Source organism: Perissodus microlepis, chromosome 7, assembly GCF_051167445.1.
Source record: "Perissodus microlepis isolate ML-2025 ecotype Zambia chromosome 7, ASM5116744v1, whole genome shotgun sequence".
In the NCBI taxonomy this organism is placed as follows: Eukaryota; Metazoa; Chordata; class Actinopteri; order Cichliformes; family Cichlidae; genus Perissodus; species Perissodus microlepis.
The window spans coordinates 39,999,006-40,026,782 of NC_140467.1; the positions used below are offsets into that span (position 1 = coordinate 39,999,006).

The 27,777-nt window shown below is 37.9% G+C and overlaps 1 protein-coding gene across 3 annotated transcripts; it reads left to right on the forward strand.

The window, feature by feature from the left end:
* The first annotated feature begins 545 nt into the window (after positions 1–545).
* On the forward strand, positions 546–26,450 carry hook3 (hook microtubule-tethering protein 3). 3 transcript variants are annotated; one of them, XM_084935029.1, is made up of 24 exons: positions 546–746; positions 7,844–7,929; positions 8,188–8,260; positions 8,397–8,447; positions 9,795–9,927; positions 10,052–10,119; positions 10,409–10,471; positions 12,441–12,524; positions 14,405–14,568; positions 14,676–14,816; positions 15,152–15,239; positions 15,468–15,581; positions 15,721–15,831; positions 16,194–16,278; positions 16,384–16,453; positions 17,956–18,096; positions 18,440–18,527; positions 20,076–20,110; positions 20,205–20,287; positions 20,444–20,544; positions 20,653–20,757; positions 20,903–20,974; positions 21,589–21,725; positions 21,891–26,450. In XM_084935029.1, exons 1-24 carry the CDS (start codon positions 690–692, stop codon positions 21,901–21,903), a joined length of 2,163 nt encoding a protein of 720 aa, XP_084791155.1. In that variant the 5' UTR covers positions 546–689; the 3' UTR covers positions 21,904–26,450. The 3 variants fall into 3 exon arrangements, with proteins under 3 accessions (XP_084791155.1, XP_084791154.1, XP_084791156.1); XM_084935028.1 differs by having other exon boundaries at positions 23,273–26,450; XM_084935030.1 differs by having other exon boundaries at positions 21,589–26,450.
* The last annotated feature ends 1,327 nt before the right edge of the window (positions 26,451–27,777 follow it).

The window sequence follows — 27,777 nt, forward strand, 5'->3', positions numbered from 1 at the left end:
CCTTAAGAGCTACAGCTCAACAACAATATCATCAGTTGAACAAGTTATTGAATCAAATGTTGGACTTAGTTATTAACAAACTGTTTCTGTATTTTGGCTTAGTTTTCTTTTAAACCTCACTGGGTGTCTCACTGGGAGAAGTACCCTCTGGTGCTCTCTATAAGCATTTAGACTTATGCTTTTACGCAGCACTGAGTCAGCTGTATGTCTCCCCAAGTTTATGCGCTGCTTCCGTTTTGCTTGCCAAAAAAAAAAATAATTTCCTTGGATTGTTTTGTTTTTTTGCCTGTGATTGTGTCTACATATTTTAGAACCATAAATAGATGAATGTTTCATTTGGTGCTTGTTTTGTGCTAGTTTTCAAGCAAAGGCTAAATCAGCTAAACTGGCACACATGAAAGGCAGAGCAGGTTAGGATTCTTTTGAAATAATAATTGGTTGTGGACTAGCTTTTCCTGTAATTAATACCTGACAGTACATTCAAAGTGAGAACTGCCCTTTAAAACGAACTATAGACTCCGCCCACACAGCCCGCCTCTGGTAGACGCCGGACTAGCGAACCAGCGAACCCGACCATTGGCGGACGGATTGTGAGACACCCAGAGAGCCAGAGATCTCGGGAGTGTATGAAGCTGACTATCAAGTTCAGGCTCTCTTCGCCACGTAAAGTCGGTCTACGTTAGATCACGATGAGTACATCAGAGTCTTTGGATCGTATGGAAGTGTGTGAAAGCCTCTTAACATGGGTAAGTAATCGAGTTATAGTTGTTTTTCCGCTGACAGACGGTTCTCCGGCGCCCCGGCGACGCTAGCTAGGCTAATGGTAGCTCGACGAGCTAACGGGAGTAACGTTAGCTGGCTAGAGGAAAATGACTCGCCTCACAGTGGTTACGTATGCAGGCCAGCTGTTTGCTGTGTTTAGCTGCTGATGTGTTGGTTGCTAGCCGCCAGCACACCACATACCATGGCGTAACTATTGATTTTTGATTCATGCGCTGTGTAATCGGGCTTTTATCTAACGTTATTTGAGCTTTCGTTTACTAAATCCCTACCGAGTGCTGTGTCAAACCGCATTGGCCTTGTTATGATTTAAAGCTTCTTTTGGTCAAGCCTTTTTTTTCTTTTCTTATGGTATGAGGATAAACGCTCGGCGTCTGCTTTGGGGTTAAATTCCTGTCATCGTTGTTCAGTGTAGCATATTATTATGTTCGCCTTTCTTCCTCATTCCTTCTTCTGAATAAAATGTTAATGCTAAATAACTTCTTGGGCTTGGATTTTTAACCAGACATTACCCCATATTGTTGATGCTCAGAGGCTGAAAACAGTGATTTAAGCTAAAGGCGTCGGACTGTAGAGTCACGTGCTGCAGACTGGTATATGTTTACATTGATCAATGAGGTCTCCCAACACTGGGTTTCTAGAAAAGGCATAACACGTTGTACTTGGAAAGCTGTCACATCCTCATTTACCATAGTATGACGTGAGGATTGCTGATGTTAAACCAGTGACCTTAAGGTTAATAAAGTGCTGCTCAGGCATGTGACTGGATGGAACATTATGAAAACTCTGCATGGAAAAATTACATGTTGTCACAATACTCTAGAGGTAGAAATGTCAGAATTGTATAATGGAAACATCCATCTGGTGTTGGTTATATTGGAGCCGAGTTCATGCACGCTACCCCGCTTCTCTAATGTCAGCATATCTGCACACAAGCTGGTTTCTGAGCAGGTTCACTTGGGTCACCTGGAGGTTGTTGTGTGATACTTGAAGCCATAAAACATCCAGCGATTCCAGAAACTTCACTGAAGATGTGTCAAGAAGAGCAGTAGATGACCCCACAGATTAGTTTTACACACATAGCACAAAATAATTGATTCCCCTTTGTGAAAAGGCCCGGTAAACCTTTGTCATAGTGATAATGAATCTGGCAAACATGCCTCACATACCTTACATGCCTATTAACAGTGAAGATACATCAGTGACTAATCAGGATTAAAACAAGACAAGTGTTACTGGTTTAGATTAGTGCCGCATTAAGATCAAGCATAGCTGATTTTCATGCATGTTCTTTGTGAATTAAATTTGCAAGTACTATTTAATGACTTTGTAAATACTAGATTTGTTTGGAGAAACACTATTTACCTTCCCAGCTTTCTAATTCAAAGTCTATAATATCCAAATGTGTTTGCATGAAGAGCAATGCAGGCAATTATCCTTTAAATTCACGGTGAGCCATTCAGCTTCATGTATCCTGCCTGCTGAATGGTCCGCTTTGCAAGCGCCCACAGCTAAAACAAGTGGAATATTTCCCGGAGTGAGAACACGTGATTATCTCCCACTGCATGCTACATGTGAGTGTGTGTAGCTTTGGTAATTATCCAGACTGTTAATGAAAAATTAACTAGATATTTAGTATATAGTGATATTTCTCAACTCATACTTTAAATATATAGGGTTGCACATGACTGGAAAATACACATCATGTACTTTTACTGTCATTATATGAAATTACTGGGTGTTTAAAAAGAATTAATGAATAAAAGCCACAGGATTGAATGTTTTTGTTGTTTTTCATTAATTTGCCCTTGGGAAGGTTTGGTATCACAGCAGGTAGAGCAGGTCATCTACTAACTGGAAGGTTGGTGGTTTGATCGTTTTTGCTCCAGTCTGCGTGGCAGAGTGTCTTTGGGAACGATACTGAACCCAGAGTTATTCTTAATGCATGTATCAGCGTGTGAATGTGCAGCACTTAGATATAGAGAGAAGTTATTGTGTGAATGAGACATGTTGTATAAGGCCAGAATGCTTGAGTAGAAAGCCCTATATGAGAATCAGCCATTTACCATTAAATCTGAGAAAACACACCGGAGATGGTTAGTCTGGTGTATTTATCAATGTTGTGATTTAGGGTTTCGATTCGCTGCAGATTTGAAAAAGGCTAATCCGGCCTCTTAATACGTGATCGCTTACATTCTAAACTTTATTTAGTCGTGCACACGTTCTCCACAGCTGAGCATGTCCTGACCCAGCTGTTACTGCAAACTTTTAGGTGTGGATTTCCTGTTGGGTCTCAGTCCACCCCATGTGTTACCACCAACTTATGTACTACAGCTGACATTTATAATAACATGATTGTTTATTGTTTTTGGTTGACTAGCTGAGTTTTTACTTTTCACTACACGCTCATTTCCAAAAGTACATATGAAACCAAGTTTACGTGTTGCAGTGGCTTATGAAACACATCTTGATGAAGCATTGTTTTGGTTCAGTGACCCTTTATGATCTATACTGTCAGTCAATGTGTTCTTATTAATGCAAGAATTATCTGTGATGGCCAAAAATGTTTGTGGTAAACCAGGTAGTCTAATGCGAAGTTCCTGATCAACCCTTTTAATACACTGCTGACTTGTGAGCTGAACCTGAGCAAAATTAGAGCCTCCAAATACCTCAGTTTACACGATACTTTTTTCATAACTATAGTTTGTATCAGTTAATGACCCATATGGAAAATATATATATAAATCTTATAAAGTTTGTATCTGTCTTGTGTGAAACTTGTATGAAAAGCATACGAGAGTGAAAACAGATATAAGATCCATTGAAAAATTATATATAATTGTAATATAATGTAATGTAATATATATAATGAAACTTGTATGTTTTGGATACTTACTAAAACAATATATGAAAGTAATGAGAAAGTGGCCACTTTCACGAGTAAATCATGTAAGCCTTATATGATTTACTCATGAAAGTGGCCACTTTCATGAGTAAAAAGTTTTTACTATTTCTTTTCCATATGGGGTGCTAGTAAACATGTCGCTTTTGCCTGGTTTCTTTTAACGCAGAGAAAAATCCAAGTGAGCTCCAAGCGAAGCAAAATTCCTCACTACAAATCACATGAGAATTTTCACTCCGCTTATTGGCCAGATGGATCTGCGGAAGGAGCAATAAAAGTAAACTACAGCAAGAAGGTGCTGTGTTCTGGACATTTGGAGAACATGGAAAATTTTGGGGGGGTTTTTTCACGGCTAATTGCTAGCCCATACAGACTTTTGCACATCTATAAACAAATTGCTCTGTAGTTCATTTGGAGCCGCACTGAGACCAACATCTTCAAAGGGTCTCGAATTGGTTGTTTTTGTCCACACCTGCGTGCGATTATTGTGTTCACAATCTATAAAAGTGAACCACACCAAGGGGGAAAACAAACCAGAGTTCGGTTTTAAACATAGGTTAGGGACTATAGTGGATATCTAGAAGGTATCTTTGGACCGCTTCCCACTTGCCCAGTGTGTAGTAAAATGAAGAAATAACTTAAAAACTCTTAACAGTAGTGGAATTGAGATTGTGCAGGTGTTGTAGGTACTGGTACATGTTCACATTTATGTTTAAACTGTTTAAGAGAAGTTGCCTTGAGCAGGACAAAAGGGTAGCTGTCGAAGCAGTTTTTCATAAAAATCCAGGGTGTGCAGACGGTACTATTCCAGTAGATGCTGAAGTGGTTGTTGGCCTTGTTTTGCTCTCTGGTAAGTGCTTCAAGGCTTCTTGATTAGTATAATCGTAACAAGCTGAATGGAAGGTGATCCTGATAATTAAGAGGACATTTATTAGCCCAGTTTTGCTCTTGGACGAGTGCTTCAGGGTTCCACGATTAGTTTAATTAAAATAAGCTGATTGGAACATGAGCTGATGATGTCATTCAGAGGACATTTAGTAGCCTAGCGCTATCTCAAAAGTTGACATCCCATCTGAAATCAATAAAGTTTGAATTAGGCTTATATTATAAAATATAAAATATTATATATAATATTTTACACTGGGGCTCATATTCTGTTGCCCTTTAGTCGAGGCAACACAAAGGTCTATCACCAAAGTTTTCTTTCCAAGACAGTATTTACCAAAGCATAGGAAATACTAACTAGATTTAGTCCTCTGTAACTACCGATTGCATGTATTTAGCTGTTGATTCACATAAACGTAGAGACTATAAAGAGGATGGATATAAAATTAAATCATATTTTTTATATTCAGTGATGTAATCCAGCATATTGGCGATAAACATTAGGTTTGATTGAAGGCTGATTGGCTATTTGTGACTGATGTAATTGCTGGGTTAATTGTTTTTAGATTTGTGCCTGATCAACATTCAAGACACCAGATGTGACATAATTAACTAATCTCTAAAGGTGTTTTTATGAGGATAAGTGTACTGAACAGAATGATACTTGGCTTCATTCATGGAAAACGTGACTGCACAATGTCCTACACCTGCACATAAAGCAACCCACCTGCACTGGTCAGCTTTGGCTTTTAGTAGAAATCACATGAGCATACATTCCTTTCCGATGCTTTGTTATATAGTGTTACTGTATGTATTGCGCTGGTTTGGACAGTGGGACATAAAGCTAAAGCTGTCAAGCTCACATTACCATGAAAGCCACTATTGTTTAGAAAGAATAGTGTAGGATCTTTTTCAAGCTACAGCCACACGAAAATGAAAGGAAAATTTTTATCAGTCAGCAAAGTGGAAAAGTAGCTGATTGGTTTAAGATGACTTGAGGTAATACGTTAAATCAAGCACAAAAGCACATTGCGTGTCAGGGGCCGTGAATTCATTTCTTTTGTACAACTCTCACAGCGTGTTGTCAGCTAAGGACTGCCCGGCATAGTGTCATGTTTGTTAGTGGTCAGTGTGGTTTTTGCAGGGCTGGCTCATCCTTTATTTTCTTTCCTTGTCTGCCTTTCCTGCAAAAGGAAATGATGCAGACCAAATATTGCTGTTGTGCAGTACTAAGTTCATAACAATAGGGATCCATGCAGCCGTTTCTACTTAGATGTTTGTCTTGTCTCAGTTCCTCTTAACTCAGTGGCTGTTCAAAAGAAAAGGGATTTGTGTTGTTGTCGTGCTCGTATTTTAGTAACATATTTTTAATACTGTCTAAAAAAGCTAACACATTTAAAAGCTACAGATTTATGATTTTATTGCTGCTTTAGCAAATGTTTTAAGAGGCAAGTCTTGCTATTATCGTCTATCCCAGTTGCATCAAATATAGGAAGTTAGTAAGTAACTGTATCCTGTACTTTAAAGCTGGCAAAAGAGTTTAAGTGAGCTGGTAGATGGAGTGAAAACTGTGGGTGTGGGTAATCAGGTGAAGTTTCTCTGCCTTTTCCCCAGTAATTGGTGTTACATAATCACGACTATTGTTTAGGTTCTCTTTTGTGTTGGCTCCTGGCCAGTGTCTGGCTTTCGGTTCCTGCTGCCTAGGACTATTTGACAAATCGCTTATTTTGAAAGCAGTGATAGATAAAGTTTTGCAGCTAATTGGCCCCCCAATGTAATTACAGAGCAAAAAAAAAAAAAAGACAAGCGGAAAAGACTCAAAATTTGCATCTAAACTGTAGCGTTACCTTTCATGTCCAGCCTAAATACAACTGTAGTCTAAAAGCTTTCCTTGTAGATGGATGTTACTGCAATGTCATGTTGCCCTCATACCACACGAGCTGTGTCCTTCTAAGGTGCACAGTGTCAAGTGTCTTCTTGTTTACTAATCTTGTTCTTTCCTAATGATGAAATAGTGCTGTTAGTTGCTTTTCTGTGACATAATAACACACTTCCCATGGTCCCACACTTAAATTGTTAACTTAAAATATAAATTAGTGTGAAACTGTTAAAATAGTTAGAAATAAAATTAGTTTAGTACAGTAAATTCATCCATCCAACCATTTTCTTCCACTTATCAATAAGTGTGTGTGTGTGTGTGTGTGTGTGTGTGTGTGTGTGTGTGTGTGTGTAGAACAGTGAATTCATTTTTCATTTTTAATCTTGTTTAAAAAAAAAAAAAAGAAAGATAAAACACTCAGTTTTAAATAAATGTTAAAACTCGGTAGTGACAGCAAACACTTGTAAAAGTCTTGGTCCAGTCAGTCTCTCAGACTTGCAGCGAGATAAACATGTATTCAGTTCAGCCTTTTCAGTTTCAACCCCGGCATAACAAAGCAGGGTGGGAAAACGTACTAGACATTAATTAAAATGATGACACTCACAGAGACAAGCAGGTAGAACCGGGACAAAGTTGCTGGTGTCTTTTTGGTACCTCTGTGTCATTCATTCAGTTTGTTATGTCACTCACAGAAAAATTGATTGACGCAAGAAACAAACCTCACTAACCTGTGTCGTTGTTGATGAGCAAAATATGTGGACAGCTGGTTGGCTTTTACTTTTAATAGAGGTCTTGCATTATGTATATACTATACTATATAATAGAAAGTGAGAGAGACAGAATTATGTACAAACAGGATTTTAACTAGGTTTTTCATCCCTTTTCTTAGTGTATCTTCTTCCTTTGGCTCTTGTAAAGTTGGCATGCAGACTGATATCACTTCTTTCTGGGCAACAGACTTTCTGCCTGAGGGGTATGCTACAGAAAAATATGGAGGGTAGGAAGAGAAGACATGTGAAATAGTTAGAAGGGACATAATGAAATAATGATATAATAGAAATTGAGCAGAATGACAAGTGAAGTCCGCAAGAGCAATAAGTGTGAGTTCTTGTTAGTACTGTGGATGATTGAGAGTTATTAAAAGACACCATTATAAAATTTGCAATGCTTACGGTGGATCTGCTCAGTGGACAGCAGATAAGTGTGTGATGATACTGGCCAGCATACAGCTGTGACAGTATGATTGTGAGTAAGGGATTCCCTAAAATAGGGTGTTTAATCTTATAATAGGTTTTTTCTAGTGTTTCAAACATGTTATACTGTTTTCAACACACTGGTTACTCCTGTATAAGTGTATAGTTTAGTTCTGTAACCAGCGCTTTGTTTACTTATTTCAGATCCAGACATTTGGAGTAGAGGCTCCATGCAAGACTGTAGAAGACCTGACAAGTGGTGTTGTCATGGCACAAGTTCTACAGAAAATGTAAGTAGTTACTGTTAATGTTTGTGTAGAAAGAAAATGCAATGTTTCTAATCAGTTTTTGATTAATTTTATTACATCATTGTAAAGTTTAGGTAAACAAATACAGTTTAATCTCTATAAAGTTATATTAAATCCATAGTCCACAAATGAATAAAAAAAACCCCAGTCATTTCATTTGGTATGCTTTTTTTTATTTTTACCAAAGCCCACTTTGCATTGTTTTGTTTTGTTTTTTGTCTGTTTGTCTGAAATTTCTAGAGATGTAGTGTATTTTAGTGATGTTTGGATTAGTAGAATCAAGCCAGACGTTGGAGACAACTGGAGGTTAAAGGTAAACATGACTTACTCTTGATTTCAATAATAGCAAAGTGTGCATGAGATGGGCTTTGTCAAATGGTCTCTTTTTTATCAGTATTTGCTGAGTAAACCTGAATTTTACTAATAATATACGTTCTTCTCTTTTACAGATCAGCAATCTAAAGAAAATCTTGAAAGGCATCCTAGACTATATCCAGGAGGTAAGAGTATTAACATTACTATAATGATTTTAAAATGAACTTTCAGTACTTTACATCCAGACATTCTTGTAGAGGAGAAGTGATTGTCTACTCCACTCCAGTCAGCTTAAGTCATCACAAGTCATAATAATCCAGTTGTTCTTGAGGTTTCTGATGTGATTTTATTGTTTAAAATTTACTGTTTTATTGGATGTGATACAACTACCGATTGCTAGGTTGCTAAGACGTTGCCACGGTGGTCTGTAGTTAATCGCGTTTACTTTTCAGGTTATCTGTCGTGTTGTTCTAGCTGAGGGGTAGGATAACTTCATAAAGTGTGATACCTACTGGAAATGTAGACCATTCGACTTGAAAGTAAAAGTTGTGCCCTTTGAAACGTGTTGTCTGCAGCACTGAGGCACAACTTTTACTTTGTAAAAAGACCTTCATCATTTCTGGTTTGTTTCACCTTTGACAGTTTAACAGCTCGGAGAGTAGTTGGCAAGAGTTTGTAGACAAGTCCATCACTTCCAATCAAACTATAAACGCAACAATATAGTAGTGACCAAAACAATCACAAGGCGGTATTGCCATCTGGTTGAGGAATACACATTTTTCCCTTGCGACAGGTTACACAGGCCTATGTGCCTGGGACTCTAGCAATCGTTTTCCCAGCAACTACAGTCAACTTCCAGCAATGACTTGCAACTGGTCAGTGAATACTATTTCTTTCACTCATCTGGTTGCCAGATGGACTAAACCCCAAAACACTGTATATGTGTGTATATAATATGTAAAATACTTTAAAAAATGCAGACGTACAACTCACTTTTTTAAATTGTTCATAATATTGTGCGCCACCCCCCAGAACACACAACCAGAGCTTGGAGCTCACAGCTCGAGGGGACTGTGAAGTTCCTAGAAGGAACTCTGCTTTGTTCCAATCTGCCTTTTTGTTTAAAGCTGGCAGGAAGTGGAATATGCTCATTGAACTACTGTTTATTGCCACTCTTTCTCATGTGATGTTAAAAGGGGGATTCTCTTTTATCCTCTTGATCTATTTGTGTTTATGTGTGACAGTAATTGTTATATGGGATTTGGTGCTGTGTTACAGTCTGTGTTTTATTGAAGGAACTACCAGTTGAATTTGTGTTAGGATAACTTTTCCTTGCTTACGTGATTTTGTGTATTTGTGTTTATTGCTTGATCTCCCCAGTGACTGTGGATAGAAATGATCTAGTAACTGATGTAAATCTGGTACAATGCATCTCTTCTCTTAGGAGATTCATGTTCTTGTGCATTGCCCCTGATAAATAAATACAAATCAATACAATGTATAACCCTTACATGTTTCATTCTTGTCTCTAGGTCTTAGGCCAGGATATTAATGACTTCCCACTACCTGATGTTAATCTTATTGGAGAACACTCTGATGCGGCTGAGCTTGGAAGGATGTTACAACTTATATTGGGCTGCGCTGTCACCTGTGAACAGAAACAAGGTGAATATTGGATTTAAGAGGCCAGTGTCCTGTGTTGTCTCCCTGCTTTACCCACTGATTCAGAAAGTTATGTGCTACTTTATACTTACTTAGTCATAATTTTGGTTTTCTCTCTACTCCCTAGAATACATCAAAACCATAATGGTGATGGAAGAATCGGTGCAGCATGTTGTCATGACTGCCATCCAAGAGGTACCTTGTTATCTATTTTAGACCTTTAAAAAGTATTATGTGCATATAATAACTAATAAATGAAAGTAAGAATCTTTGATTCTTGCTTTTTAGTGATCAACAGCTAACTGGTCACATTTTTATGGATAAAAAACACACTCTGGTCACTGGTACTGTTAATTATAAATTTGAAACCTATTCGATTCAGGAATGATACTGATGATAAATAGTAATATTGATACCAATAAAACTAATGGTATTCATCGCTAGTGTTGTTTGCACTTCTAATCATTTTTGTTTGTATCTGTAGCTGATGACTAAAGAGACTCCAGCTACAGGAGGAACTGACTCATATGTGGATCTGGACAGACAGGTATGTAGATTTCAAGCTTTGACAAGATCCTATGCAGCATTTCACTCAGGTTGAGATCTAGACTTTGACTCCGTCATTGCAACAGCGTGATCGTTACTTTTTCAGCTATTCTCTTGTAAATTTGCTGCTGTGCTTGGGATAATAGGTCTGTTGGATGACCCAATTTTGGCCATGCTGTCAGACAGATGGCCTCACATTTGACTCTACAATACTTTGGTATACAGATCAGTTCATGATCCACTCAATTACTGTAAGGTGCTTCATACTAGGGCTGTTCGATATATATCGGATGACGATATAAAAACGTCTATCGTTTCATTTTACGCTATCGTTTGTTTCGTGGTGTCGCAAAATAAACTGTTTACGGCAATATTTTTTCACCGTTTTGATGGTCACTGTAGTGGCTATATTAATTTCTTAAAGTTCTCTCTTTCTCTTATATTTAATATAATCACACTACGGATGGACAAGCGCCAGTTTTTATGCGTTGTGGTTAGCAACAACGACGGTAACACCATCGCGTGTCCGCTTGTTTATGTTCCACATAAACCTTTCACAATAAAGCTCAAGATCCTGTTGAGACTTTTCAAAATAAACTGAATCACGTGAAAGAGCAGATTATTTACGGATGAGAAGTAAAAAAGAGCCGCCAGGTGCTAAAAAATAAACCTTAGACTCAAACGTTAGAACAGGCTTTTCCCCACAGCACGCCGTGTAATAAATACTCACAAAGAAAATGGCGGCCTTTACAACTTATGTCTAAAAATGTATAGTTTCATGCATCGGTTAAACCACTCGACTCCAGCTACATGACGCCCAGCTGGAAACACTTCACGCAAGTCGAGCTGCCCGAGATTCACAGAATTTACAGAAAATGTTACATTTTTGTGATTTATATCGTTATCGGGACGATAGAATTCTTATATCGGGATATGAGATTTTGGTCATATCACACACTTTCAGCCATGTCCTGTGGCTGACAGATGGTAGGAGGTGCGCTGATAGGCTGTATTTGGTTTTTCCTGTGAATTGTCACCAAACATCTCTGGTTTGGTCTTGTCTGTCGTCTGTCCAAAGATCTGCTTTTTTCCAGAGCTCTTGTGCTTTGCTCAGAAGTAGCTTTGCAAACCTAAGCCTTGTTTCTATGTTCGTTTTAGTGGGAAAAAAATCCTGGCAACCCATCAAAATTATCCATACTTGTATACTTGTTCAGTCTTTTTCTATGAACTTTTTCTCATAATCATGTTAGAGCGAAGAACAGCATAGGTTTAAACAAAGTTGTGAAGGTAGCCAGCAAAATAATAGTTTTCCCACAGTCTACTCCCTGCTGTATATGAGCAGCAGGTAGTGTGAAAGGCCTGAGCTATTGTGCTGAGCCAGATTCATCCCCTTCAGAGAATTTGAACCACTTCCTTCAGGCTGCAGACGGAGAAGAACACGAGTAAGATGTCATAGGATCTAAACTTTTTTATTACCTGTGCAGTAGCATTCTTTAGTTTTATGTCTCTCTTATTTACCTTGTGGATTTTTGTTTGTTTTTGGGGGGGATTTTTTTGGAGGATTATGTCTTATGATTTTGTGTACTTGGTGTCTTTTGGATGTAGATTTAATAAAAACAATAAAAACAACAATGTTTTTATTGTTGTGTGTAGTTTTACTGCTTTTATATTGTTCACGTGGATGATTTCAGTCTTTCTATAAACCTTCTTCTTTGCTATTGGATTAGATTGAATTAAAAAAAAAAGTTGTCCTTTTTTTTTTTTTTTTTTTTTTTTTTTGATCAGTTAATCCACTGATTAGCAGCACCTGACTGCTACTTACCCTCTTATTTTATATGAAAATAGTAAGGATGTACTTCATTTTTCACAAGTCTGCATAGAATTGTTTTCCTTTTTTTATTAAGTGTACTACATAAAACATTTTGAGGAGCAGCAGTTCTTGATTTATGCTTGATTTTATCTGTTTTCAGCTGAAGAAGACAGTTGAGGAGCTGAATGATGCTTTGGCTACCAAGGAAGAGATTGCCCAGAGGTGTCGCGAGCTTGACTTGCAGGTTGGTTTTGTATGAATAACGCCCAGTGGTTTTCGGTTCTTCACAGCTAGCACCATGTACATTTACTCTGCCACTACACTCCACTACAAGCTATTACAATAAGGTTGTGAACAACTTGGCAACTTTTTATTCTTACTTTTTCTGCTCTAACTCATTTGTTACTTAAGTGTCATACTTCATAATATAGTTTACAGATATTTTTAGTTACACTTTAAAAGCAGCTCCATTTTTGGATTGATGTCATCAAAATTGTTGATTCAGTTGCTACTGATTGGCATGTCCCATAGTTCCTTATTTAATAATTTCCTTGCCAAATTGGCGATCCGACCCACCAGACCAAAATCTTCACTGTAAATGAAAGACCGAGATGCTTTTTTCTGTTAATTGCAGTTGTTGCCAAAAAGTGGAGCTGTAATTTAAAGGAATACTTGCTCTCCACTTGTGTTGAATCAGTTTCCTCTTATCTTTCCTCTTTACTCCTTCAATACTGTTTGCCTTGGTTTAAAGGCTCTCCGTGCCCAAGAGGAGCGTGATAGACTGAGGTTAGACTTTAATGAGCTAGAAGAGAGGGTAAATCCAAACTTTATTTTCTTTGTTTCTTTCTTATGTTCATGGTGTGTGATTTTTCTTTAGCCTGCTTGCAACAGGTTCCTCTTTTCCAAATTCTGTGCGCATGTATGTGTACACATTTGTGCACAAGCATTTGTGCAACTGTACACATTGTCCTGTTGGAGCACACCAGGCACAACTGCAGTTTGGTCTGGCTGTGTCAGATGTGGCTTTCTTTTACCTTGGTGTGTCCCATGCTTTTCCACAGCAATAGTAGAAAGCGAGGGAAATAGGTTAACATTTGAATTCAGAAATGAGTCACTTATTGGAAGAATGCGTTCATCACTGTTTAAACATATGCAGTCTTCAAATTTTTATTTTATTTATTTTTTGGTTGCATAACTCTGATCAGAAAGCAGTCAGCAAAATTATTAAGCCTGTACCTGAAGGCACTTGGTATCTTTTGAGGAATCTGTGTGCTGGTTTTGGAATTAATTGCAGCTGATTTCCACCCTGTTTCCTGCTTTTTGAGCTGTCTGGTTCGCATCTTTGATGTGATACAGTTTTGTTGCCCTAAGGGAATTTTCACAAGGAAAAGTTCCCCTGCTTCACATTCACAACAGTCTTCGTAGGAATTTTAGACATGGAAGTGTTAAGCTTTTTAGAAGAGAGAGTGAGTCACACCATATTAGTTTGAAATGCATTTTTAAATAAAATAAAAAAAGAGCAAATAGATTCACTAGATAATTTTCCTAAAGTCCCAGAAGAATTAAATTATTTTCCAGTGTTTTAAGGCATGTTTATAGACTTGATCCAGGCAAATTAATAAAAATCCCTATATTAATTTTTTTTTAAAAAGGTTTGTATTTTCTCTCAACAAATTATATCAATATAGCTAATTTTTACTGTTTACATTAAAATGCAGCAGCAGCTTTTGCTTTGCTTTGCCCATCACACTGAGAAAACACCAACCATGTAGCCCTCTCTGCCATGTTGGAGTTAATTGATTTGCCTTATTAAGGTGTGTTTGGTGTGTGTTTGTTAACACTAATGGACCTGGATGCTGTAAAGGAAACAAGCAAATTAAAGTAGCTTACCTACATTGTGAAATTTATAAATCATCTCTAACTTGTTTCCCTTCTGCATCTCTTCTTTTCATGTGTTTAAAATCCCTTCAATCGATCATTTCCACACCTTTTGTGTTCCCGTTAATCCTTCTTTTCTCCACGCTGTCCCATTTTTCACCTTTTCTTATCCCATTCCTCTCATTTCACTCATGATTTCGTGTATCCCATTCTTTGGCCTTTTCTTCAACACTTCCCTTTCTCCAGGTGGCAGCCCTGCAAGAGGAGAAGAGCAGTTTGCTAGCAGAAAACCAGGTCTTAATGGAGAGACTTAACCAGTCTGACTCCATAGAGGATATAAACAGCCCTGCTGGACGCAGACATCTTCAGCTGCAGACGCAACTGGAGCAGCTACAGGAAGAAACCTTCAGGTCTCGATTTGCATGCAACGTGGAAAGGAATTTCAACAAGTCAGGGTTGAATTGAGTAATGCCCAAAATCTGCAGGCTCAATGACACTTGTTTCTAATTCCCTCTAGGTTGGAGGCAGCAAAAGATGATTACCGGATCCGTTGTGAGGAGCTGGAAAAAGAACTTTTGGATGTGAAGTCCCAGAATGAAGACCTTACATCACTGGCTGATGAGGCCCAGTCTCTAAAAGATGAGATCGATGTCCTCAGGTATTTTGAGGATGCAAAACGAACCCTTAACATATTAAGATTATTAAATTAAAACAAACTAAAAAAACTAATAAGATTGGAGATTTGTTGTTTGTAGTAATTTCTAGCTAAGGTGCTGTGAAGCACAAGTTTTAATTTTAGCATTCATTCATTAGTAGATGTATTGGCCTAAGGACAGAAAATAAAAGAGCCAAGAAAACACTATGGCTTAAAAAACTTTTAGCTTTACAGCTTGTTATCTGTCCATAAACTAAACTTTAACTAATCCAGTGTGGAAATCAGCAGGATCAGTATGACAGTGGTGAAAATAAAACTGCTTGTTGTTTTCCTCGCAGGCACTCATCTGACAAGGTGTCAAAACTGGAGGGCACCGTGGAACACTACAAGAAGAAACTGGAGGACATGGGACTGCTCAGAAGACAAGTACAATCTCTCTCTCTCACTCTCTCTCTCTCTCACACACACACACACACACACACACACACACACACACACACACACACACACACACACACAGCAACTTTAATACAGCTTTTATTCTCATGAGTGCTACTTGACTTTTTTTTTTTAACACTGTAGTTCTTGAAAACGTGTAAATCAGATTGTGAAACATGACTTTCAGTCTAAAAAATGTATGTCCGTATTTTCCAGAACAAGCTTATGGAAGAGAAAACCACAGCTTTAATGCAGGCTAATGTTGGCTTAGAGGAAGAGCTACGAAAGGCGAATGCTGCCAAAGCCCAGTTGGAGACATACAAGAGACAGGTACCTGTTCCTAAATAAATAAGTTTTACATTTTCCCAGACTTAGTACTGTACTCCAATTCTGTTTTACAATTTTCATGCTTGTGTAATCATTTTTTTAGCGATCAGGTCTTCTTTTGAACTGTCATCTCTCTTCACAGGTGGTTGAACTTCAGAACAGACTGTCAGAGGAGTCTAAAAAGGCGGACAAGATGGAGTTTGAGTATAAACGCCTCAAAGAGAAAGTCGATTCTTTACAAAAAGAAAAAGATGTACGTATATTTAATGTGACTAAAATTAGGACTGATGAAATACAAAAGAATTACTTAAATTTTTTGTTTGTTTTGTTTTTATGAAATATGCCACTTTACTGTTCTTTCAGACCTGTTTTTCTTTTTAGATGAAATCAAATTTGTTACAGCTAGAAAAGCCAAACCTTGTAACTTAACATGAGAGGAAATTTTGACCAAAGGCTCTTGATAACTGGTACTTGCGCCCAGCTGTCTGGAAAGTATTTTACTGGAAATGTTTTACTACTAAGCACACTGATGTTGATTCCAGATCCTGCACCTCTGCTGTTTGACCTTCTGTCTGTCTCGCTCATTCACACGTTTGACTCTTTGTCTCTTTATAGCGTATGCGAAGTGAGAGAGATTCATTGAAGGAAACTATTGAGGAACTACACTGTGTTCAAGCTCAAGAGGGACAGTTCACATCAGGTGAAGAAATGTCTTTGTCCTGAAATATAATAGGTGTAGCTTTGCCTCTTATAAGTTTAAGGAATTCTTGCTCATCTTATTTACAACTAATATCTGCATTTAAAGGTTTATTCCCATTGGGTAGCAACGATGGTTCTGATTCACTGGCTGCTGAGATCACCACTCCAGAGATGCGGTATGTGTGTGTGTGTGTGTGTGTGTGTGTGTGTATATGTTTTAACCCATATGTTTTTGTGCCAGTTTGATTATTTTAAATGAAAGAGAAGAATATGATGGACAGATCCAATAATGATATTAGATCATCCTAGAAGTTGGTTTTTAAAATAAAAAAGACCAAAAAACTAATAATTGAGTAACAAATACAACAGCAAACTATGCAAAAAGAATATAACTAATGCTCTAGTAAAATAAATTCGCTTTTTAAGGCTTGATTCCTAAATTTTGGATAGTAAAGTATGTCTCTAGTGTAATTTATTTTACAACCAGATAGTTTCAAGCCCGCTTCAAGGCTTTCTCTGCTGTTTTATGGTGGATGGGTTTAGCTTAAAAACCCTGTAGAGCGTTATGTAATAATTGAGTGTGAGTTACATCAGACTGCCAGCAGATTTCCAGGACAGCTGGATTTTCTGTTGGCTGGATAATATGCTTAAATTTTTATTCAGTACTTGTGAACCCAGGAAAAATGTGGATTTGTATACAAATCTTCTAAAAGCTACTTTCAGGGAGAGGGAAGGTTAACCCCATCCAGGCAGTTCATTTACTGTAAAGGTAAATGATGAAAACATGTTGTTTTGTGAATGACTAATGACTTTTCGTTCCAGTTGATGTCTTTTGGTGACTTTTCAGTATCAGCATACTGCTTTTATAAGAGGCACCTGTTGCCTGTTAATTTGATCTGAACTGTAAAACAGTGAGTCGTACTCGCAGCTGAAAATTCAGTCCCTCAGCCAACTGCACCTCACCTGAAAGTCGTAGTCAGTACCTGTAGTCAGTAATAAATTGTTTGGAAACAACAGTTCTTCAGTTGGAATGGATTCATGTGCCATCCCCTAAAAACAGGGCGTGACACAAAGCTTCCTACCCATCCTGCTGTTTTGGTGATTAGCTGAATGTAAGGCTCTCAGGTGCTTTATATTCATTTGGCTGTCTGTCACACTAGAGCCCAAGACGAGGCTGACCTCAAGCTTTATCTCCTGCTGTATTAAATACAGGGTATATCCAACCAAATTTGTGTAGATAACATTTTTGACTCAAGTGTGGAATTTGTCAGATTTAACCCACTGCTGTAACACTGTCAGGAGCACTAAAACGGAGCAGGCCATAGGTATAATTCATTAAGCAGACAGTGTTGTAATAAGGTGATTCACTACAGTGATTAGTTACGCTGAAGTGAATATCTCACTTACACTCACTACTTGACCTGAGCTTGCTTGTGTGTATGTTTCCGTGCACAGGAGTACACCATTTCAAAGTGAGCCCTCTTCCTGTTGTGGTTGAGGTTTCCCTTTCTGCACGTTGTGCCCTATACTAACACGAGATGATACAAAAAATAAATAACATAAAATATTGTGAATTTTAAGTTCATCATTTAGATTAATATTCTGAAGCATTTTTGAGACTGTGGTATAAAACAAGTATGCTTGTTATTTGAGTTTAACGCTGCTTCTGTGTTTCTAGAGAACACGTGATTCGTCTTCAGCATGAAAACAAGATGCTGAAACTGGCTCAGGAGGGATCAGACAATGAGAAGATCGCACTGTTGCAGAGTCTACTCGAGGATGCCAACAGGAGAAAAAATGAACTGGAGACAGAGAACAGGTTGGCATCGAGCACAAAGACACATAGCTTATTGGTATTAACAGGAAATCACCTATTACTGAACCCAGTGTCTCACTGATATAGAATCTGAGAAGAGCAAACAATAATATTGTTCTTCCTTTTGGTCTCTTCATATTGAGCCACATTTTCACTTGTGTGCTGGAATGTGGGTCATTCTCGCCTTTACTTCTCCACACAGTTGTTCTTGTCCTTGTTGTATTCCAGTGAATGACTTTTCAGCTAAAAATCTCCTTCTAAGATCTACAACAGTTTATTTTGCAGTTTGGTCACTGATTTGTTGAAAATAACAACACTGTGGTGAAACGTTGTACTTGTTATCTAGGTTGATAAATCAGCGCTTGATGGAGGAACAGAGTCAGGTAGAGGAGCTACAGAAGAATCTTCAAGAACAGGGTTCAAAAGCAGATGATGTAAGTAAATGCTTGTACTCATGTACTCATACTGTACTGTGTGTAATTCCAGCACCAGTTTACTGGTGGCAGTAAACACAGAAAGCAATCAAACTACACTTCAGAGAGTGCAGTGCTCTGTTTCTACTGATGGCTTAGGTCCTGGAAAGTCATGTGCAATAGTGAAAAAGGCAACGAACATTTTTTTTCACAACATCAGCCTTTTTGATTCTTGTGCTTACCTCAATGCACTGTAAACATTAACAACTTCTAACAGCTTTTGCATTCCCCTTTCTGCACATATGTCATTTTATTTATTCATTTTATTGATATACTTTATTTATTTACAATTATTTCTGCTGTAGCATTAGACACACTAGCTTTCTTGGGACGATGCCTAGCCATGTTAAAGACAGGTGTTTGAGGCTTGATTGCGACAGTGAACGAGATTAATACAAGCTCCTCAGCAATTCAGCAACTCTAATTTTTCTCCATCTTATTAATACATTTGCCTGCCGCCTCACCTCTGATGCTAAATGTTTTCATGGCCCTCCTCTCTGTTCCTTGTCTCTTCCAAACTAGTTCCTAGTATGGGACAACAGATTTTTAAGAAAATGCGATTTGGAGCATCTCCCAGGAAGGTTGATGTGAGGAAGAGAGTTTACGTGCATGTTTAACTTTGTCTTTACTGCCTGATTAACACTGATCTAAAACTTGTTTTCTTTTGTGGGGTTTCTGGTTTAATTTCTTGTCCGTCACTGTAGATCTTAGATCTCAGTATCAGCCTCATCTTTCCTTTCACTCAATATCACGAGAACAGTGTATAAAATCATGCAAACAGAAAGAAGAGAATGGAAAACAAATAACATTGAAAGTACAGATGCGACATTTATGTGAGAATCAAAGATGTGAAACTGTCAGATTATTGTATGTCACATCTGGCACCTCTTTTTAATTTTTGCCATTTTGTTCTTTTTTTATTATTGTTATTTTCAAACTGTTCTCCACTGTCAGACTATAGTAAGTATATCTTTGTGATTTCAGCAAGTTGCAGCTTTTAGACTTTTCAGTTCTGATGTTTGCATAGCTTTTTAAAACATTTTTATATTGACAAAAATGTGTAACCGAATGTAGCATTTACACTTTAGAGTAAAGTAGTAGCAAGTCGCAAATATTCTCTGTTCTTGTGAGTAGTTTTAAATCCCCTCCCCTGATAGAAACCCCAAAGTCCTTGTCTTCTCCTCTAGCTTCCCTGTAGCAATCAGAGCATGTAATCTTTCAGTACTCTGAAAATGAGTTTTGTCTATACTGGCTGCACGTCGCCTTGATGTCAAATTGGGGACTGGTGCTGATTCAAAATGTAAAGAAATTAGGTTCCTGCTTTAATTGTACATTCTCAGTATAATCAACACTTTGACTATACTGAAGGTCTCTTCATCTCTTCATCTTTCCACATCTTGGATCACGATCTTTTCCAAAAACAGTTCAACGTACAGGAATGATTGAATTTTGATACCACGATTTCTAACACGTTTGCCCGTTTTGTTTGTTTTCTTCTTTTTCTTCCAGTCTTCTATTTTGAAGAAGAAATATGAGGAGCACATGTGAGTGTGTTTTAACTTAATTTGCCCATGTCGCTTAATTCTGCATTTCATATTGTGAGCTACCTGATATAAGGTGCGATATTCTTTTTCTTAGGGAAAAAGTACAAGAGCTGAATAATGAGCTGCTGAAGAAAAATGCCTTCATTGATGAAATAGAGCCGAAATACAACACCAGCAGTGAGTTTACGGTGATATCTGAATATGCAAAACACGCTGACATTTAAAACATTTTGTGTGTAATGTTGCTGTACAGGTAACTCTTCATGCACTGACATTAAAATGTATGAGTCAGTTTAAAGGAAATCTAAACTAAGATGCTGTTTCCCCTCTCAGTCCAACGAGTGGAGGAGCTGGAAGAGGCCTTGAAGAAAAAAGATGAAGACATGAAACAGATGGAGGAGCGATACAAGAAATACCTCGAAAAAGCCAAGAGTGTGAGTACATGTTTACTAGCAAAGGGTCCATAAATGAATAGTCTTCTGTAGGGCGGGCTGTATGGGACACAAAAAAAACCAAACATAACCTGAATTTGTCCTTCACAGGTAATCCGAACGCTGGACCCCAAACAGAACCAAGGTTCAGGTCCTGAAGTCCAAGCCCTGAAAAACCAGCTGCAGGAGAAGGAGAGGATGTTGCATTCACTGGAGGTAATCACTCATCTAGTTGGGAATTAGGGTGCCTGAAAAAGGGGCCTGGCAAAATAAGTAATAGATAGACTCACGTGCCAATATTTTTTTTTAGAAACATCCTCCACTCTAAGGTTGATTTTGCCTTCATGTTTCCTCCAAACAGAAAGAAATGGACAAGACAAAGAGCCAAAGAGATCACGAGGAGAAACTGATTGTGTCAGCCTGGTACAATATGGTAAGGAGCACCTTTACAGTCTGAAGCAAATCCTGGTGATACAGGCGATTGGTCTTCTTTTTAAAATGCACTGTGGCACATACAGCTGAGATTTGTGGCCAAGCAAGTAATAATAGCAATACACAGAAATAGCTACTGTCAGGAAGTAATTCATAGCTGAACAAAGCATCTACTAAAGCATTGAAAAACAAAAATGTTATAATAGGAGCTTTTTTTAAATGTTGCATATGTTTTCTGCTGTAGATAACAGATATAATACATTTCTCTACCACAGAGGGTAAACACCCCTTTTTGTTTGCCCAAGAAAATCACCACTAGGTGGCAGCACAGACTATTCAATAACGTCAATGGCTGTTTGCTCATTATATATCTGATCATTTGCTGGTATTATTGTTCATGAGCTGCTAAATCAGCACTAATGTTGAATGTCAGCTAATTTAATTTCCTATACCTCAGGCTTGGTGGACTAACTAGCAGATAATCTAATGACTGTCTTAATATGTGTGTTAACAGTCTGTGCTCCTTCTTGAGGGCTGTCTTTGATTGGAGTGTTGCTGATTTGTAGTGACTTTCAAATGGGGCCTTAAGCTTTCCTCCTCTGTTTCTTTTACCAGGGTATGTCTCTGCAGAAGAAGGCTGCTGAAGATCGACTCGCCAACACTGGTTCTGGTCAGTCTTTCCTGGCCCGGCAGAGACAAGCCACCAGCACACGGCGCCAGTATCCCGGTCACGCCCAGTCAGCTACCGCCAGGTAGATGGCAGTAGGGCACGAAATGCTGCAGCCAGCTATTTTACAAGTCCCCCGAACAATGTGCCTATTTTGAGGCATTCTGTTTTCATTCATTTCTAATGGAAGTAAATGTTTTCCTGCATTTCCTGCCGATTGATTTTCTTTTTTTTTTTCCTTCTTGATCAGATCCATGAGGTAGAGATGCCAAGAAAGGTTGCCCCAAATCTTGCACCTTTTTTTTTTTCTCCTCCCCCTAAGCGTATTTTACCTTGACGCCCATCATGCAAGACTTCTACCTTTTATCAGGCTTCAGCATATTTAATAGGTTCTGACCAATCACACCAAACATCCTTTCTTCCTCCCTCTCTACCACTGACCTTCTTGAACCTGTGCTATGTAGTAAACTTGTGCCATGCAGGTTTTCCAGACTGCAAGGCTCAGAAGAATCGCGTGTCCTTGTCAAGTTACTGTAATTTTTGATAAGAGGAACCTCTCTACCTGTTCATGCAGTATTTATGCACATCTCTACCTGTAGTAACATTTTCAAGTTCAGCTTGTTTTTTGCAGTGGACTTGACAGCTTTTCTGTCCTGCGTCATCTATTGTAACTCTTTATGATGTAGCTTTAAGGAGGTAAAAGCAACTTTTAGTTTAATGTGTCAGTGTTTCATTTCACAGTCTCGACCAGAAAATACATCGAAGCATAGGATTATGTAATGTCTCGTGTAAATCTTTGATTTGCTTGCTAAATGTTCTAACTGATTTAATTGAGTGATTTCAAATAGGACTGCATGATTGTTGGTAATGGTGCAGCAATAATTGTGAATGGTAGCTTTTTTTCCCGAAGAAGAAAAAAAAGACCTCTTTAGGTTTTGAAATTGTTCCAGGTGGTGCAATTTAAGACTTGATAGATTTCCTGTGCTAGTGTACATACTGGTGTAAATTAGTTTTAAGTATCTAAGAGAACAAGGAGCCACCAGCATTTACAGAGTTGACAGACAACACCTTATGTGCCATAGTGTTTGATATAAATGTCTGTACCTTGGCAATCTGTCAGGTTTACCTTCCCCCTAATATGACGTGACAAAATAATGTATTCACAGAACGTTTAGCGGTGAGATGGTTGGAGAGTTTTAGACCTGAGGACTGTCTGTTGAAAGAGATTTAGTTTCTGGATCATCTGCAGAGTGGACATAAAGACCTGTTCAGTGTCACACATCAGAGTGGACTGTTCCATATCACTTTCTATAATCAGCTCATTGCTGTCACAGTAAAAAGCACTTTTTTTCCAGGTTTGCTAAAGGGTGTTTAAAATGCACACTACATACAGGTATATAACTTTAAATGGGAGTCTTGAATGGGGTATGCTTTTCTCAATATGTGTTTAACCGATTGTTTGTTCCGTTGTCATTTTCCAGTTTTAACGCATATCAGGAATCATAACTTACTAACCTTGAAATAATTTTGCTTGCTGTTAGATCAGGGGCAGATTGTTGATTTTAGGCTAAAAAGCCCTGCCATCTGACCATTACTTCTTTTCTTTTTTTCTTTTTCCCCCTCCCTCAACAGCAATGTCCCTGCATGACTGGCACACCAATGACCTGCCCGAGCCTTGTGTAGCCTGGCCTGTTCTTTATGTGGCCTACACTGACCCCCAGCTGGGCTAGGCTGTGGCACGCGTGCATGAACTACCTACCTGTTTGCATGACTTTGCATTGACTCAAGTCTGCGAATAACCAGCCCACTAGCAGCAGCGCGAGCACTAACAACCCTCTGCGGTGTCACGCATTATAACCTCCAGACAAGCCCGGGGAGGAACGGGATTGGAAAAGAAAACCTTCGCTCTCCTTTCCCCTGTTAATTTTTCCACCATTCCGACTCCTTTCCCCACACCCTGATGCTCTTTGTTACATTCTCTCCTCCTTCTCTCCTCCTCCCCTCTTGTAGCCTTCATAAACATGCCTGCTTGTTTGCTTCCACACTGCATCAAGTCTGTCACACCTATGTTACAAACAACCAGGAAAAAGGAGTGGAGTAACTCTGTTATCTGTCAGTCAAGTTTTGGGTTTAAATAGGCCTGTTCTCTAGTATTTATGTCTAACTTGATTTTGTTTGGCTGCTTAGTGATACCTCAATGACATATTCCTGCATAATCTGTTTATTTGTGTGGCTCGAGGATTGGGGTAATATTTGAGAGGTATAACCTGCAAATCAGTCCGCATAACAAAAAAGGACTCCATTCTGTTTTTAACTTCTACAGTAAGTATTTTTTATGAAAGCCCTGAACATGTTGCTAGATTGCATCTTAAAAGTGCTTTTACCTCAAGTATTGAATGCAACCAGTTTTGGACTAAAGGCAACAATGCTGCCCGAAAAGTGTTTGCAGAGATATAAATATAAAGTGTTTAAATGAAAGACATTGTTACAGATGTGTTTTGAAAAGCAGTAAAAGCCCCCATTAAGCCTGCTTGCAGTTTTTTGTTGTTTTGTTTTGTTAAACGCACATCTACATAGTGTTTCTGATATTAGCCAAATTTCAGTTGATTCCTAATTGATTAATAATTTTTTTAGAAGCAAATAACCTGTGCCCTACCATATCTTGGTGTATTTTACCTTGCATTTGACCTGCCTTTGAAAATTCTTGGTAGTACAGACATGAAACCGTGCATTAGCTCATGCAGGCTAATGTGCTGTCTATTCACTTAAAGTAAAATTGGTTCATCATACTAAAAGGGAAATGGTTTCCAGTGGTCCTGCTGACCATAGACTATAGACTCTCCTTCAATATATATATAATTTTTTTTTTTTTTTTTTTTTTTTTTTTTTAAAGCCCTTCACATCAGACAGTTGAGAGGCATCCTGTATTTGGACGCCTACTACTTAAACATGTTACAGTATTAGTAATGGAGAAACATTGATGTTACTGTGAGTAATATTGTACATTTTATGTAGCTTCTTTAAATAAATGTCATTATTTTCCCTAAATATTATGAAACTATTGAAAAGCGGGGACTCAAGGTTAAATGTATGTCAAAAGTATGACTGCATACATTAATTTAAATAAGAGGGATGGTTGCATCATCCAATTTAGTGCCTTTTTTTTAATTTGTTATATGAAAACATTAATTTGGTCCTTTTCTTTCTGTAACAATAGATCTTACACACACATTTATTTTGTTATTTGGGGAAAAATGTTAAATATGGATTTTAACTTCATAAATTATTGTGTTGGGCTTAATGTGGGCTTTTCTCTGCTTTTAATCTATTTTACTTCTATTTAATATGTTACATAAGCTTAAATGGTTCATGGTGTGCATTTTTTTTTTTTTTTTTTTTTTTTTTTTATCTTAACAGCTTATTCTTTTGCTGCTTGTACAGCAGTGTTAAACTTTTAGTAGTATTATAGCACCACTCATATTGTTACAGTAGATGTAATATATCCATCATTTAAATACTTGTCTTATGCAACAAAAGGAAGATAAAGTTTGTGAACAAGTGCAAAGTTACATGTACCTCCCGTTTCTTAAGTAGGAGAATTTTCTTAGAAATCGTTTTATTTAAAAAGTTTTTTTTTCTTTTGCTTTAACAAACAAATCACTCTTTATTTTTAATGTAATAATTTACTTCAGCCCTACAAATGGTCATGTTTTTTAATGCCTGCAAAGACTGGTGGGTTTTTTGTTTTGTTTTTTTCTTTCTTTTTAGTGGGAAAAGAGGTTCATTAGCTCTTGAGGATGGATGTTTAACTGCATTAAAATGTTATCTCTGCAAGTCATTTTTGTTTTCCAAAACTGAGTAGTGGATGAATATTTTCAAGTATGAAGTCAGTAGCAAAGTACGGCGGTGTCTTGTCCCAGAGTTTTCGAAACCATTAGCCTGTGACCTCTGCAGTTTCAGCTGTAAATGTTATTCCACAGAACTCTTAACCGTCCATCCCCATACGCTGGTAAGAAATCTGTATATAATGAAACACATCCACATTGGGGTTGACCTGTTGAGATTTATATCAGGGATTTGAGGAAAACTTCTTTTTTTTTTAATCTCCCTTAAGAAAAAGCACAATGTCTTAACCCCTTTTATCCCAGTAAAATCAGCTCCTGTGTTTTGTTGCTCTTATTTGCATCTGTTTGTTCTTTAATAATACATCAAATCGGCTAGTTTGGACTACTTTCAGACCTCGTCAATGCCACTTCTTTGTCAGTACAAAGTAAAGTTACCTAATGCGGAGGTTATTACTCATTGTTTTCTAATTAACCGAACTCTAATTGAGAAAAGCAGTAATCCTACAATACTCTGTCCTAATGTGGTGCATTTTTCTTTTAAAACGTGCTTAAGATGAAATGACTACCCAGTATTCTCTATTGTTAGCTGGTTGCGCACCTACAATGGAGACCAGTCAAACTGTATTAGCAAGAAAATATGAACAGGGAGCTGTTAACAAGTCGGAATCATAACGTGCAGTGTTTGCTGTAGGTTTTTGTTTTGTTTTTTTTACTCGGTGAAAAAGAAAAAAATTCGTATTGAAGTAGCAAATAACCTTCCATTTGCCAAGTTTTATATAGCTTGTATACAAACACACTATGTACATAAGTATGTGACTTGGGAAGCGTGTAGACATTTTAAGAATGAGGAAAGTAGAAATCCTGTCAACTTTGGATTATAGCACCTGTCCAATGAGGGCTTACTGATGAAACGTGCTTCCTACACTGCTAAAAATGACATTGTAAATAAAGCTTGTATAAAACTGGCTGCTGGGCTTTCTTTTGTTATCACCTAAAACCACACATTTCCATTACTTGCTGTTAAAATTAATCTCATTTATTAAATAAGTTAAAATGTGTATTTCTCTTATAAGACAATGATCAGTTAAGGGTAAATTAAAAGATTCTATATGTAAGAGGCCATAAATGGCATTGCCTTATTAATCTCTTTACAACAAAGCTTCTTTCATTTGATCATGAGACAAATTCTGATGATTGTCTGTTAAAATGGCTTTTAAATCGAGGATGCTTGTTATTCTTTTGTCCCTAATGCAGAATCACTCTTACCTGCAAAATGCAAGTGTGGCATTAGTGTGCTTTCCCTATTATTGCACTTTGCCTCGTCTATCACCCCATCTTTGTTCTTCAAAGTCACTAATGCCAGAAGGGGTAATGTTGAGTTTTGATTCTGCATGTCTGCTTGTCTTATATACTGAATTTGCTCACTCATACTCAACCCGGCCTGGGAAACAAAGCAACAGATGCCCCTTGAGGCTGCAGACACCAGAACTTCCCTGTATCAGTGTCCCATTCTTCGATCTTCTTTTTCTCACTCTAACCTCAGCCTCCGGGTTCTTCCTCGTGACACGTCAAGGCAGACGTCCAGAGTCAATATAAATACACTTCTCTGGTTACTCACTTCTCACACTGACAGTATAATTGAAAGGAGGAGAGGTCATCGTTGCAGTCCACAAAGTGTCACTCATTTCTCAGACGATGTTTCCAAAGATTATCCTCTTGCATATACGTATCGTTACATTAGGGCAACCTGTGATCTTTAATGGATGAACTGTGACTTTGTGCCATAAGTGGGTTCACTTCGTAAACATATTTTTTTCTAATACTTTGATTTAGCCTACAATCTTAAAAATAAAAAAATCCCATCAGCTCTAGGCCTTTTTGAGAGCTTATTTTATAAGAAAGCGTGCATGGCTGTATTTAAGAAATGTGGATACCATGAGTGGCTCCCACTCAGTTGAATGAAAGTCTCCCCAGAAGGTTTTGGGAAATCATCAAGGATGAATGACAGCACAGTGTGTTGGTAGGAGGCCATGGTGAACAAATGGATAAGACACAGGCCTGTCCCCCAGTCAGTTTGAATGTGTGCACCATTTGAAAATAAGGATACTAAATATTTCTTTTGGACTTACAGTTGTGTTATTATCTTAATGTCTTCCTCTTTTATGGTTTCTCACTGTGTTTTGGTTTGCATGGTCATAGAAAACTGCTGGGTTAGGTATAGGAAATGATTATGGGTTGGGTCAGGCGAGACCCTTTGACAGCATTACTCACATGTTAGAAAGTCTTGCTACT